The sequence below is a fragment of the Pipistrellus kuhlii genome, unplaced genomic scaffold, assembly GCF_014108245.1.
Source record: "Pipistrellus kuhlii isolate mPipKuh1 unplaced genomic scaffold, mPipKuh1.p scaffold_m20_p_1, whole genome shotgun sequence".
NCBI classification, from domain to species: domain Eukaryota; kingdom Metazoa; phylum Chordata; class Mammalia; order Chiroptera; family Vespertilionidae; genus Pipistrellus; species Pipistrellus kuhlii.
The window spans coordinates 44,216,547-44,229,222 of record NW_023425404.1 but is presented as its reverse complement, the minus strand read 5'-3'; the positions used below and the strand labels follow the sequence as shown (position 1 = coordinate 44,229,222).

The 12,676-nt window shown below is 36.9% G+C and overlaps 1 protein-coding gene across 5 annotated transcripts in view; it reads left to right on the top strand.

Moving 5' to 3' along the window:
• Positions 1–12,676, top strand: part of TMOD3 (tropomodulin 3) — a 55,664-nt gene that overhangs the window by 34,837 nt on the left and 8,151 nt on the right. For 4 of the 5 annotated variants that reach the window (XM_036441906.2, XM_036441889.2, XM_036441880.2 and 1 more), the window contains exons 4-6: positions 8,893–9,015; positions 10,303–10,392; positions 11,966–12,096. In XM_036441906.2, the coding sequence (XP_036297799.1) occupies positions 8,893–9,015; positions 10,303–10,392; positions 11,966–12,096 (344 nt within the window). Of the gene's footprint in view, positions 1–8,890; positions 9,016–10,302; positions 10,393–11,965; positions 12,097–12,676 lie in introns of all 5 variants that reach the window. The other variant, XM_036441898.2, reaches the window with a different exon arrangement.

The following is a 12,676-nucleotide window of genomic DNA, read 5'->3' as shown; positions in this document are numbered from 1 at the left end:
TCTCCCCTCTCTGGTAGTCTGTCTTGCAGATGCTAGCTGCCTGATCTTTCTGCATCCTCAGTTCAGAGAGTTCACCAAATTCGCCTGGGTTCCTGGTCCCTGCACTGCAGCCTGGCCTCTCCAGGCAATAATCTGGTCTCACTTTATTGCTTATCTATTAGGAATCGCTGTCCTTTGTTGCCTGATGATCAGTGTGTCCTGATCACATTCATATATTTTGTTCATTTCCGGGTTATTTTAGTCATGTGGGTAAATCCTGTTCCTAATGCTCCATCTTGGCCCGGAGTAGAAGTCTCCAGAAACATATACTATAGATAACCTGTTCCCCCAACTAGAATATAAGCTCCCCAAAGGAAAGGACCTTTTATTTTATTTTCCTTATGGTGTTTTTCTAGCTCATCATCTAGTATATAGAAACATTCTAAACATTTGTTAAATATTTGTTGATGCGCATATTAGTGTTGAGCAGGTTTCATGTATGTCGTTGGGTCAAAAAATGCATTTCCAGAATCTGCCTCCTGATCGTTTAGTTGGGTTGACTTGAGGTTTTTGTGCTTCCTGTCTACACCTCAAAGTCCCCTCTGGAGATTACAGTGGCCTAATTGCCTTACATCTTTTCTGGAACGAGGTAGGTCATAAACATACAAACTGTAAAATCAGAGCCTTTCACCTCTGTAAGAATGAAATAACTAAGAATCATCTTTACTTTTGGTTATATTACTTTTGTATATGCTCAGCAAGGATGGAAGAATATGTAAAAAAAAAAAAAAAAAAAAAAAAGTATATACTCTCTGAAAAAGAAGGATGAGAACTAGTGAAGAAAGGTCCTGGCAATAAAATTAACACGGTTTATAATCCCTGTCACTGATTTTGGAACAATAAATAATAAGGATCTTGGCAAGATATTCCACCTTTTCCCCCCTCTTGGTACAAACGTGGTTTTGGATAAATGCCATGCATTGAAATTACTATAATATGAATTCTTATCTTGGTTGCTTCAGTTTCCTTAGCTGCCGTTTTATAATTGCAGAAACATTACTGAACTATTTTAACATTTTTAGCAACCAAGAGTCATAGCCCTGTTTTTGTTTGTTTTGTTTTCAGCGGGGGAGGGGGAAAGGGAGCGGGGTATGCCATTTCATACTTGTCTGAGAGATGTTTTTCTGATCTATTCATTGTTTATTTTCATACTTTGCTGCTATGTAAAGAACCGGAACTTCGGTTTAAAAAAACCAAGATTTTGCAATCTTAAATAAGGAAATAAAGTCATTTAGATAGAATGCTATCTGCTGAAGAATAAAAGTGAATAACTATTTTTTCAGACATTATACTATTTTCAAATAAATCCAAATATAATAATTATAAGTCAGGGCTTTTGACCGTATTTCAAGGAGAGGAAAAGTAAAATTAGATCAATACAGGATAACTCACCCTATTTTCAGAGCTATTTTACAGATAAGTGCTTATTAACTTGAGAAGGTAAGAATCAGAACTATGTAGAAAGCTTTTTTAAGAATATCCATGCCTAGCCAACCCTCACTCTATGAATTTAAAAACCACTGATATTGCCCTGGCCTATGTTGCTAAGTGCTTAGAACATTGGCTTACACACCAAGGGTCTCAGATTAAATCTCCTGCCCCCAGTTGGGGTGCATGCAGGAGGCAACAGATTATTGTGTCTCTTTCACATTGATGTTTCTCTCTTTCTCCCACTCTCTCTCTTCCTTCTACTCTATCTAAAATCAATGGGAAAAAATATCCTCAGATAAGGATTAAAAAAAAGAGAGAGAGAATTAACGTGTCTGTTTACTATGTACTACTTCCTTTATATATGTTAAATCATTTTATCAGAATAAGGTTGAGATTTCTGTAAAGAATAATCCATAATTTGAAAAAAAAATATCAGAAGCAAAATAGAACTAATAAATGTTAATAGATGGTTTTGGATAAAAACAATATCAAATTTGCACATTTTTCTACCCTATGCAAAAGCACAGGCACAGCCTATGTAATACCTCTGCATCTCAAAAGCCTAACATTTCACTCATCCTGTAAGATATGGAGGGCACCAATCAAGTTAACCATTAAAAAGGGGATCTATTTATTAGCATTTCATAGTATTTAAGATTTTTAACTTAAATCTAATTGACGTAAGACTAATTTAAATTAACACACATGTTTAGAAAGGCATTTTCTTATTTGGAAATGATCCAGCAGTTTGCTAGTTATGTATTTCACAGGAAACAGCTGATTTTGATTAGAAAAACATAAACACACTGGCTGAATCTCTCAAAAATTATCTTTTTTTTTTCTTTTGCATTTTAAAAGGCAAACATAAATTTACTTAGGAAGACCAGAAAACCCATATTTAATACATTGGTCCCTTGGTGTGTGTGGTTGTTTATTATTATTATTATTATTATTATTATTATTATTAAAATGCAATCCACATCATAGCATTTATCCACTTAACTTGTATAGCGCTGTTTAATACGTTCAGTGGTGTTTAGTATAATACATATCAGAGTTGTGCAATCGTCCCCACAGTCTTTTTTTTTTTTTTAATATATTTTATTGATTTTGTACAGAGAGGAAGGAAGAGAGATAGAGAGTTAGAAACATCGATGAGAGAGAGTCATCGATCAGCTGCCTCTTGCACCCCCCCTACTGGGGATATGCCCGCAACCAAGGTACATGCCCTTGACCAGAATCGAACCTGGGACCTTTCAGTCCCCAAGCCGACGCTCTATCCATTGAGCCAAACCGGTTTCGGCTGTCCCCACAGTCTTAAATTTAGAACATTTTTGTCATCTCCAAAAGAAACCCGTACTCATTAGCAGTTAATCTCTATTTCTCACTTTAATCTCTAGCTCTAGGAAATCAGTAATCTACTTTTTGTCTCTTTAAATTTGCCTACTCTGGACATTTCATATAAATGGAGTCATACAATATGTATTTATGACTGGCTTCTTTCACTTAGTATGTTTTGGAAGCTGCTATGAACATTTGTGTATAAGTTGTTGTGTAGGCACATGTTTTTACTTCTTTTGGGTATATGTATCTGTAAGTGGAATTGCTTGATAAAATGGTAAACATGTTTAACAACTTGAAAAACTGCCGATCTGTTTCCTATAGTGGCTGCACCATTTATATTCCCACCGGCAGTATATCAGAGTTCCAGTTATTCCACATCCACACCAACACTTTTTTTTAATTATTATTATTATTATTATTATTATTATTATTATTATAGCTATACAGTGATAGTGCTTTGTGATTTTGATTTTCATTTCCCTAAAGACTAGGATCCTGAGCATTTTTAATGTGCTGTTAGATAGCTGAATCTTCTTTGGATTAAATTCCTTTGTCTATTTTAAAATTGGGTTGTCTTATTGATTTACATCAATCAATATTTGATTTATTATCAATAAAATTTTTATTATATTTTAGGTATGTTACTTATGAGTTTTATTATTTAAAATTTTTTCCTCTCATTCTGTGGGTTGTTTCTTCGCTTTTAAAAAAAAATTTAAATTCTTTATTGTTTAAAGTATTACATATGTCCCTTTTCCCCCCCATTGACCTCTCCCCAGCCACTCCCACCCCCCCAGCACATGCCCTCACTCCCCTAGTGTCTGTGTCCATTGGTTATGCTTATATGCATGCATACAAGTCCTTTAGTTGATGTCTTATCCTCCTCTCACCCTCCCCCCGCAACTTCCACCCTTTCCTGCCTTCCCTCTGAGATTTGTCAGACAGTCTGTTCAATGCTTCTGTGTCTGGATCTATTTCTGTTTTTCAGTTTATGTTGTTCATTATATTCCACAAATGAGTGAGATCATGTGATATTTACCTTTCTCTGACTGGCTTATTTTGCTTAGCATAATGCTCTCCAGGTTCATCCATGCTGTTGCAAATGGTAAGAATTCTTTCTTTTTTACAGCAGTGTAGTATTTCATTGTGTAGATGTACCACAGTTTTTTAAGTTTTTCCACTTTCTTGATAGTATCATTTGTTCCATAAAAGTTTTTTTATTTTAATATAATCCAGTTTATCTATTTTTTCTTTTGATGCTTGTGCTTTTGTTGTCATAGGTAACAAACCATTGCCTAACTCAAGATTTATGTGTTTTTCTAAGTACAGTTTAAACTTTTACATTGAGTTCTGTAATCTTGATGAAAGGATAATTCTTTCTCAATTGAATTGTCTTGGTACCCTTGTAGAAATTCAATTGAAATATTAGTTTATTTCTGGACTCTCAATTCTGTTTTATTGATCTAAATGTCTTTCCTTATGTACCATACACTGGCTTGATTACAGTAGGTTTATTAAGTTTTGAAATTGGGAAGTATGAATTCTTCAACTTTGTTCTTTTTCAAAATTGTGTGGCTATTCTGAGTAGCTTGGATTTCCACATGAAATTTAGCATCACCTTATCATTTTATGCAAATAATCAATTAAGACTTGTTAAGGGTCTGTTCAAGCCTATCAGTCAACTTGGGAAGAGCCCCTTAGATTTGGTATTTTTAGTACTAAAGAAGTTCTGCCTATTTTATCCTTTGTTACAAAAGTAATTTCCTTTTAATTTTCTATAATTAGATTTTAATTTTCTATAACTAGATTTAACATTAAACAATAATTCTTATACTGGATTAGTGTTAAACTGTCTATGAAGAAATGTGTAGTAATTCCTTTTTGTATTGTTAAAAATACAATCTCGTATAGGCTAATTACTACCACAACAAAAATCTCTATGTACAGAGAAATTCTCATAAAAAGAAATGCCAGGAGATCTCTTTTAGAGCTATATAAAAAAAAAATAAAAAAAATAGCAAACTTTACATTGCGGAGAATTTCCATAAACCCTTAGAAATTCTTATTTTTTTTCTGATTAAATTTTATTTTGTATTTATAAGTATTTGCAAAAGATCATGTATGGGGAAAAATTAGATATGAATAATAACTTTATGGAATGTGGATGAGGATTACAAAAGTAAACATTTTAGATTTTTATAATGTTTTAGATTCCATTGGTCCCTAGAATAAGACACAGGCAGCTATTTGATAGCTTATGTGGTTTTGTTTAGTGAATGCCTAATCCAGCAGTTCTTGGGTTTGGCTACTATGCATTAGAATCTCTAGAGGTTTTTTTTGAAAACCCAGATGTTCCTTACAGCACACAAGACCAATTAAATCAGAATCCCTTAGGCTGGGACTTAGACATCAGAATTTTTAAAGTTCTCTGAGTGAACCTAATGTGTAGCCAGTGTTAGAGCCACTGCTTTAGACATCCAAAAGTGCAGATGAGATCGAGCTCAGAAAGATGTAATTATCCCGAAATGGCAATAAAGGTATGCCATTTGAATTCTATGCCACTTTACTTATAAAACTAAAAAATACTATGGAATTATTGGGATTTATTGATTAGAATTTGCCCTTGCCTGAGAATCAATAATAAAAGATTCAATAATCATCAGAATTCTAAAATTTGGTACTAAGATAATTATATATACCACCATATAGATAGGCATTTGCTTGAGGGGAAAAGTCTGCTGCTAAAGAGTTAAGCTTGAAAGCCACCAGTGTATCAGAAGAAGCAACATGTTGAGAGTGGGAATCTGTGTTCTAGTGTTAACTCTGCTGTGTGACTTTGAACCAGGACATTTAAATTATACTTTATAAAAAGTAGTTAGCTGAGCCCTAGCTGGTTTGACTCAATGAATAGAGCATCATCCTATGGACCCAAGGTCCCAGGTTCGATTCCCGTCAAGGGGATGTACCTTGGTTACGGGCACAACCCCAGTAGGGGAGCATGCATGAGGCAGCTGGTCGATGTTTCTCCCTCATCAATGTTTCTAACTCTCTCTTTCTCTCCCTTCCTCTCTGTAAAATATCAATAAAAGATATATACATATATTTAAAAAGTAGTTAGGCCAAAGCCAGTTTGGGTCAGTGGATAGAGTGTCAGCCTGCGCACTGAAAGGTCCCAGGTTTGATTCCAATCAAGGGCATGTACCTTGGTTGCGGGCACATCCCCAGTGGGGTGTGTGCAGGAGGCAGCTGATTGTTGTTTCTCTCTCATCGATGTTTCTAACTCTCTATCCCTGTCCCTTCCTTTCTGTAAAAAATCAATAAAATATATTTAAAAAAGAAAAAGTAGTTAGTTGAACTGCAGGTGACCGCCAGATTATTTATTCAACAAACCGGATTGCCTACTATGTGCCAGAGAAGGATGCAGTGATGAACAGAACATTGAGAAGTTTGCACAGACAGACAGACAGATATGCAGAATGTGTACATGCAGCTGTAGTGAAATGTTCAGGGAATTAAGGGAGCACAGAACTGTACTTCATCAGGCTCAGTACTGAGACAAATGCATTCATTCATCCTACCCTACTAACAAACCCATCTCTGAAATATACTCCGAGTGCCAGGTGCTTATTTCTTAAACATCCTTACAGTGGAGTCATGGTAGTGTGACCCAGAGCTGGTCGGTAAGATTAGAAGAGAAGACAGTTTTTTTATAGAAGTTGACAATTGAGAAAGGGCCCTTCCTTCCTGTTGCATGAAGACACGGTACTTAGTGTTACAACATCGTCTTGAGACTGGTGGGCTAGGAACAAAGGTCTCCATGCTAGTTATAGCCAAAGAGAAAAATGAAAAGAGCCCGGATCTTCGATGTCAAGCTTGAGCTGCTGAACAGCCACATACTTCAGACTTATTAAATGAGATAAAAATACTTTAGATTAGAAATGCAGAATCTCAGAGCTCACATCAGACTCTGTACTTTAATGAGATCTTGAAAATCACCAGTTTAAACTACTTCTATTTGGGTATTCTGTTACATGCAGTTAAAAATAACCTTATATATTGTGGATTGGCCAAGTGATTTTTAAAAAATATACTTTATTGATTTTTTACAGAGGAAGGGAGAGAGATAGAAAGCCAGAAACAGCTGAAACCGGTTTGGCTTAGTGGATAGAGCATCAGCCTGCGGACTGAAGGGTCCGGGTTCGATTCTGGTCAAGGGCATGTACCTTAGTTGTGGGCACATCTCCAGTAGAGGTGTGCAAGAAGCAGCTGATCGATGATTCTCTCTCATCGATGTTTCTATCTATCCCTCTCTTTCTTTCTGTAAGAAATCAATAAAATATAAAATAAAAAAAAGAGAGAAAAAGAAAGCCAGAAACATCAATGAGAGAGAAACATTGACCAACTGCCTCCTGCACACGCCCCACCGGGGATGTGCCCGCAACCAATGTACATGCCCCTGACCGGAATCGAACCTGGGACTTTTCAGTCCGCAGGCCAACGCTCTATCCCCTGAGCCAAACCGGCTTCTGCCAAGTGATATTTTTTAGATAACAAAATACTTGAGCAGAAAGACTTCTAATTCAGATGTAGAAAGTTGCAAGAGACTTGTTGTTCTCACTCTAACAACCAAAACAAGCTGTTTACGTTTGTGGTCGGCAAACTGTGGCTCGCAAGCCACATGTGGCTCTTTGGCCCCTTGAGTGTGGCTCTTCCACAAAATACCATGGCCTGGGCGAGTCTATTTTGAAGAAGTGGCGTTAGAAGTTTAAGTTTAAAAAATTTGGCTCTCAAAAAAAATTTCAATCATTGTACTGTTGATGTTTGGCTCTTTTGACTAATGAGTTTGCCGACCACTGCTCTAGGTAATCATAGTTTAAAAGATAATAAAAGGGTAATATGCTAATTAGACCAGGCATCCTTCCTGGCAAAGCCAAGTGGCAGGGGGCCAAGCCCCTAACTGCTCGACTGCCATCAGGCTCATAGGGGAGCAGTTAGGAGCATCAGGCCGCAGACAGAGACAGTTAAGGGTGATCAGGCAGGCAGGCAGGCTAGCAGTTAGGAAGCCCCGGATTGCAAGAAGGATGTTTGATTGCAGTTGGACATCCCCCAAGAGGTCTTGGAATGGAGAGGATGCAGGCCGGGCTGAGGGACTTCCCCCCGCCCCCCACATCCCCATGCACGAATTCCGTGCACTGAGCCTCTAGTATATAAAAATAAAAAGCTATCGGAAATCCTGAAGACAAATCTCCAGAAAGTGCCAAGCCCTTCATAAGAGAGGTGATCCAGTCTTGCTCTCACCTAACTGAAAAGGAGGAAACTACCATAGAGAGGAGTTAAGGAGCAATCATCCTAACTTTTAACCAATGTTTCATGACCATGTAGGGCTGTTAGGATAGACTAGAATCCAGAGAAGCCCTGGACCAACGCTGTCCACTAGAACTTTCTGGTGGAAATGTTCTATTCTGTGCCAACCAAGTGTGGCTGTCAAGCACTTGAAATGTGGCTTTTGTGCACCTGAGATGTGGCTACTATGGCTGAGGAACTGAGTTTTAGTTAGAATTAAATTTTAAAAGTCACCTGTTGCTAGTAGCTGCCACAGTGGACAGTGCGTTCCTAGAGACAGGGTGAGACTGCATTACCCACCATTACTTGCTACCCTAGTAGTGCAATTAGAACCTGAATTTCTGGAATAATGGCTTCTGCCACCCCCAGAGGGATTGTAATGATGTCTTCCTTAAGAATAAGAGAATGAAATTTCTTTTAATCTTTTTAAAGTTATATAGATTTTTGTGTTTATCCCTTTATTCATTTATTTTTTGATTTAGTAATTGTAGAGTAACTCATAATGACTCCAGAAAGAGCTTATTTATATTTTCACAAATGGGAAAATTTCTCAAATTTTATCCCAACTTTTACGGTCACTAGAAGCTTATAAATACATATTGAAGATGAAATGAAATTATTACATGTCAGTCTTTATTTTAGCTTTAATTGCACATACTTTTAATAATTTTTGTTTGAGTAAAATGGTAATGAGTTAATAGCAACAATAAATTAACAAACTGCTTTATTTTACAGGGAAAATATTCATCCCTAAACAGAAACCTATCCAGACTTTTACAGAAGAAAAAATCTCTCTTGATCCAGAATTAGAAGAAGCTTTGACAAGTGCTTCTGATACAGAACTGTGTGACCTCGCAGGTACCGCCTGAACACACTGTGAATGAATGTGGAGGGAGAGGACCAGCACACACCTCTGTTCATTACGCAGTTGCTTCCTTTGCCTGGCAGAGTGCTATTGAATCAGTGACCACATATTTGGCTTTGTTTCTTATACTCTAAAGCTGACCCAAAGAATGTCATTTTTTAAAATTCTCTCAATGGTGAAATTTTTATGTTAATGGAATTTATTGTATTATTGGACATCTTTTCCCACGTTGCCCATTTTGAAAGTCTTTATAAAAATGTTTCATCAGCTGGCGTTCAGCTAGAAGCTGTCCCATCTGAGCACTGAAAGGGTTGCCGGGGTCAACTACTGTCCCATTTTATCAAAGACCCCAAGGTGGGTAACGGGAAAGTAGGTGAGGCAGTCAGCCCTAAGCTATTCTCACACCTTCCCAACTTCTCTGAAGTGTGTGGGGAACACCCAAACCTCCCAGTTATTGTTGTCATTGCTGGTTTCTTATAGAGACCAGAATCTCCTCCAGCTCCTCTCCCACACAGCCGTTTTCCTAACAGAAAAATAGGACACTGGGGAGGCCTTAGTCCCAAGTAACCCCAAGAACTGACATGTTTGAAAAGAGCGTGAAGATTCTGTAGGAAGGACTCGGGAAAGGACAGTCAGGCTGTTCCACAGGCAGGGCAGGTGGTTATTTCTGGGAGTGTGAGGATTGATGGGCTTGTAAACTCTTCAGAGTGGAGTGGACAGGGGGCACACTGGAGCCTCTGCCTTGTTTATGCAAAAGGACATCAAAAATCAAAATCAAATTTCTCCTAAGTGTCATTCTTGGGGTATCTACTTGAATCTTAAATGTGAGAATTCAGCTATACTTTCAGTATTCTACTCTTAGCTAAAATGTGAATGAGAGTTAACAAATGTAAAATAGCGAAGCTTACATTGAAAACCTGCCATCTATCACATTATGTTGCTAGAAACCTTGTGAAAAAGATGAACAGCAAAGTATATCATGTCATTTTTTTCTGAGCCGCCAGATGGAGCTAATTGTATATTTGCATTTAAGGTTAAGCTAGCTCCAGCTGTGTCTGAAGTCAGAGCTATGGGGAAAATAATAAGGGCATTGATGAGAAGGAACTGTAGGTGATTTTTAATCATGCTGTCTCCCCTCTTTGGGCTGCAAAATCTATAGTTAATTGATTAGAAAAAATGTCCAGAGAATGTTAAAATCATTAATAGAAATTCGGGATTGTAAAATTTCTATGTTTAACACTGATGAAAATAAAACTAATTTTCTTTTTCTGTCTCTATAGCTATTCTTGGAATGCACAATTTGATAACAAATACACAGTTCTGTAATATAGTGGGAAGTAGTAATGGTGTCGACCAAGAAAATTTTTCAAGTGAGTATTTATAATTCTTTGTGAATTCCAATTCTTTGTTAAATATATTTTTTCTCAATGTGTCAACTTCTGTGTTTACATACCAAATGTTTTGTATATGTACTAGAAACCTAAAATTCCAGTTAGATGGTATTGACATATAAAACCATTGAAGAAGGAAGATTAAGTGTTTTATGCTTAAGTGTCATTGAATGTGATAGGAACCACTCACCTCACAAGTAATAGTAATGCTAAACGATATAAATGCTAATCAAACTTGGCTTTTGTTGACATTCTTTTTTCAGTGTTACTGATTTTCAGGAAGTCTACAACAGTGTTTGGCAAACTACATTATAAAATCAGATTCAGGAGAAACCGCAGAACTATTCAATCCCCAAACCTTTTAGTCTATTTAATGAAAAGTATTAAATGGCCCAAAACAACGCTTTTTAAAAAGCTCATGTACAGGAGCCCTGGCCAGGTGGCTCAGTTCATTGGAGCATCGTCCCATATATCAAAAGGTCACAGGTTCGATTCCTGGTTGGGGCACATCCTTAGGTTGCGGATTTGATCCCCGGTCAGGGCCTTTACAGGAGGCACCCAGTCAATGTTTCTCACATGGATGTTTCTCTCTCTCAAATTAATTTAAAAAAACAAAACATATCCTCAGGTGAGGATTAAAAAATTCATGTCTGGGATGTTTTACAAGTTTCTCTGTCTCCTATGTTTCTGTAAACTTACTTATTTTCTCTAGGCTTGATCAGATTCAGGTGCAATTTTTTGGTTTTAGATTTAGAAAGAATGCTTCCTAGGTGGTGATTAAATCACATTAGGGAGCATATCAAGATGGTCATATCTGTGGGGAGAATGTGTTAAGGGTCATTAGAGAGTTCAAGCCTTCTGGATCCCCTTTCAACTTGCATAGTTGTCTCCTGGCCGTGTGTGGGTAGAGTATATATGCTGAAGTATTGGAGGCAGGGGTGAAGGAAGGAAGTAGAATTTGGAATTTCTGCCTCAGTAGTTCTTCTGTGTACTGTTACCCTCTCTGTCTCCCATTCCTTATTCCTACTTCACTTCCTAATAGAGAGTCCACTCCTTTCCCATCGTGTAGTATCTCCATGGGAAGAAGACCTGTGTACTTCCATCACCTTGTTTTTATCACGGCTCTGTTTCTTTAAGTTTGTGATTCTTACTGCCTTTTCAGTAATTACTAGCAGATCAGAGAAATCATACAAGATGTTAAATTTGATTATATTTGAACATTATTTTAAACATTGCAGCAACAAAAAAATGGGATCATTGGTATATGTTATCAAATGTATTTTAGTGGTATTTTGTAATACACCAAGAGGCCATGAAAACAATCATTTTTGAAGGCTGATGTTTTATAAATAAAATGAATTATTTTTTTATATATTCAATAAAGTTCTGTTTGCGCACAAAGGATTATTTAGAAATTGTGGGGAAGAAACTTTTAGATTAGTCCTAATGAATGTGTGTGTGTGTTTGTGGTATGTGTTACCAAGTTAATATATGCATCCACTGTAATAGTATCAGCCACTGAGACCCTTGCTTTTCTCACTTGTTACTACAGATGTGGTAAAAGGTGAAAAGATGGTCCCAGTATTTGATGAGCCACCAAATCCAACCAACGTTGAAGAGAGTTTAAAGAGAATTAAAGAAAATGATGTTCGTCTTGTTGAAGTTAATTTGAATAATATAAAGGTAGGTGTGCCGGGCAAAGTAAGTTTTGAATTGCTGAGTCAAGTGGAGCTAGGGTGAGAGCTGGGCAGATTTGATATAGTGTAATTCTTTCTACTTAAAGGCGAAGTGTTTGCTCCTAATACTGTGGTAACATAGATTCTTCCATATTTTAAAAATTAAAATAATAGTGTTTTTCTTACTTGCTTTTTAAAAGAGTATCACATAGAAATGTAAATCCTACTAGACTACCTCTCTCTGGCTTTCAAAGTACTACCTACTTTAAGAGCATTTAGTCTTTTGGGCTTTGTTTTTTTAATCAGGTTTCTTGAGGTTTAATTTATATAAAGTAAAATTCTCCTTTTTCAGTGTATTATTCTGTGAGTTTTGACAAACCCATACCGATCTGTTTTCTTTCCCTCTCATTCTGCCTTCGCCAGAATGTAGTGTAAACAGATCATGTAGTATGTAGCCTGTAGAGCCTGGCGTCTTTCAGTCAGGGTAATGCACCTGAGATTCATCCATGTTTTTGCTTGTGTCGGCGGTTTGTTCCTTTATATTGCCGAGCAGTGTTCTGATGTTGGGATATTGTGCAATTTGTTTA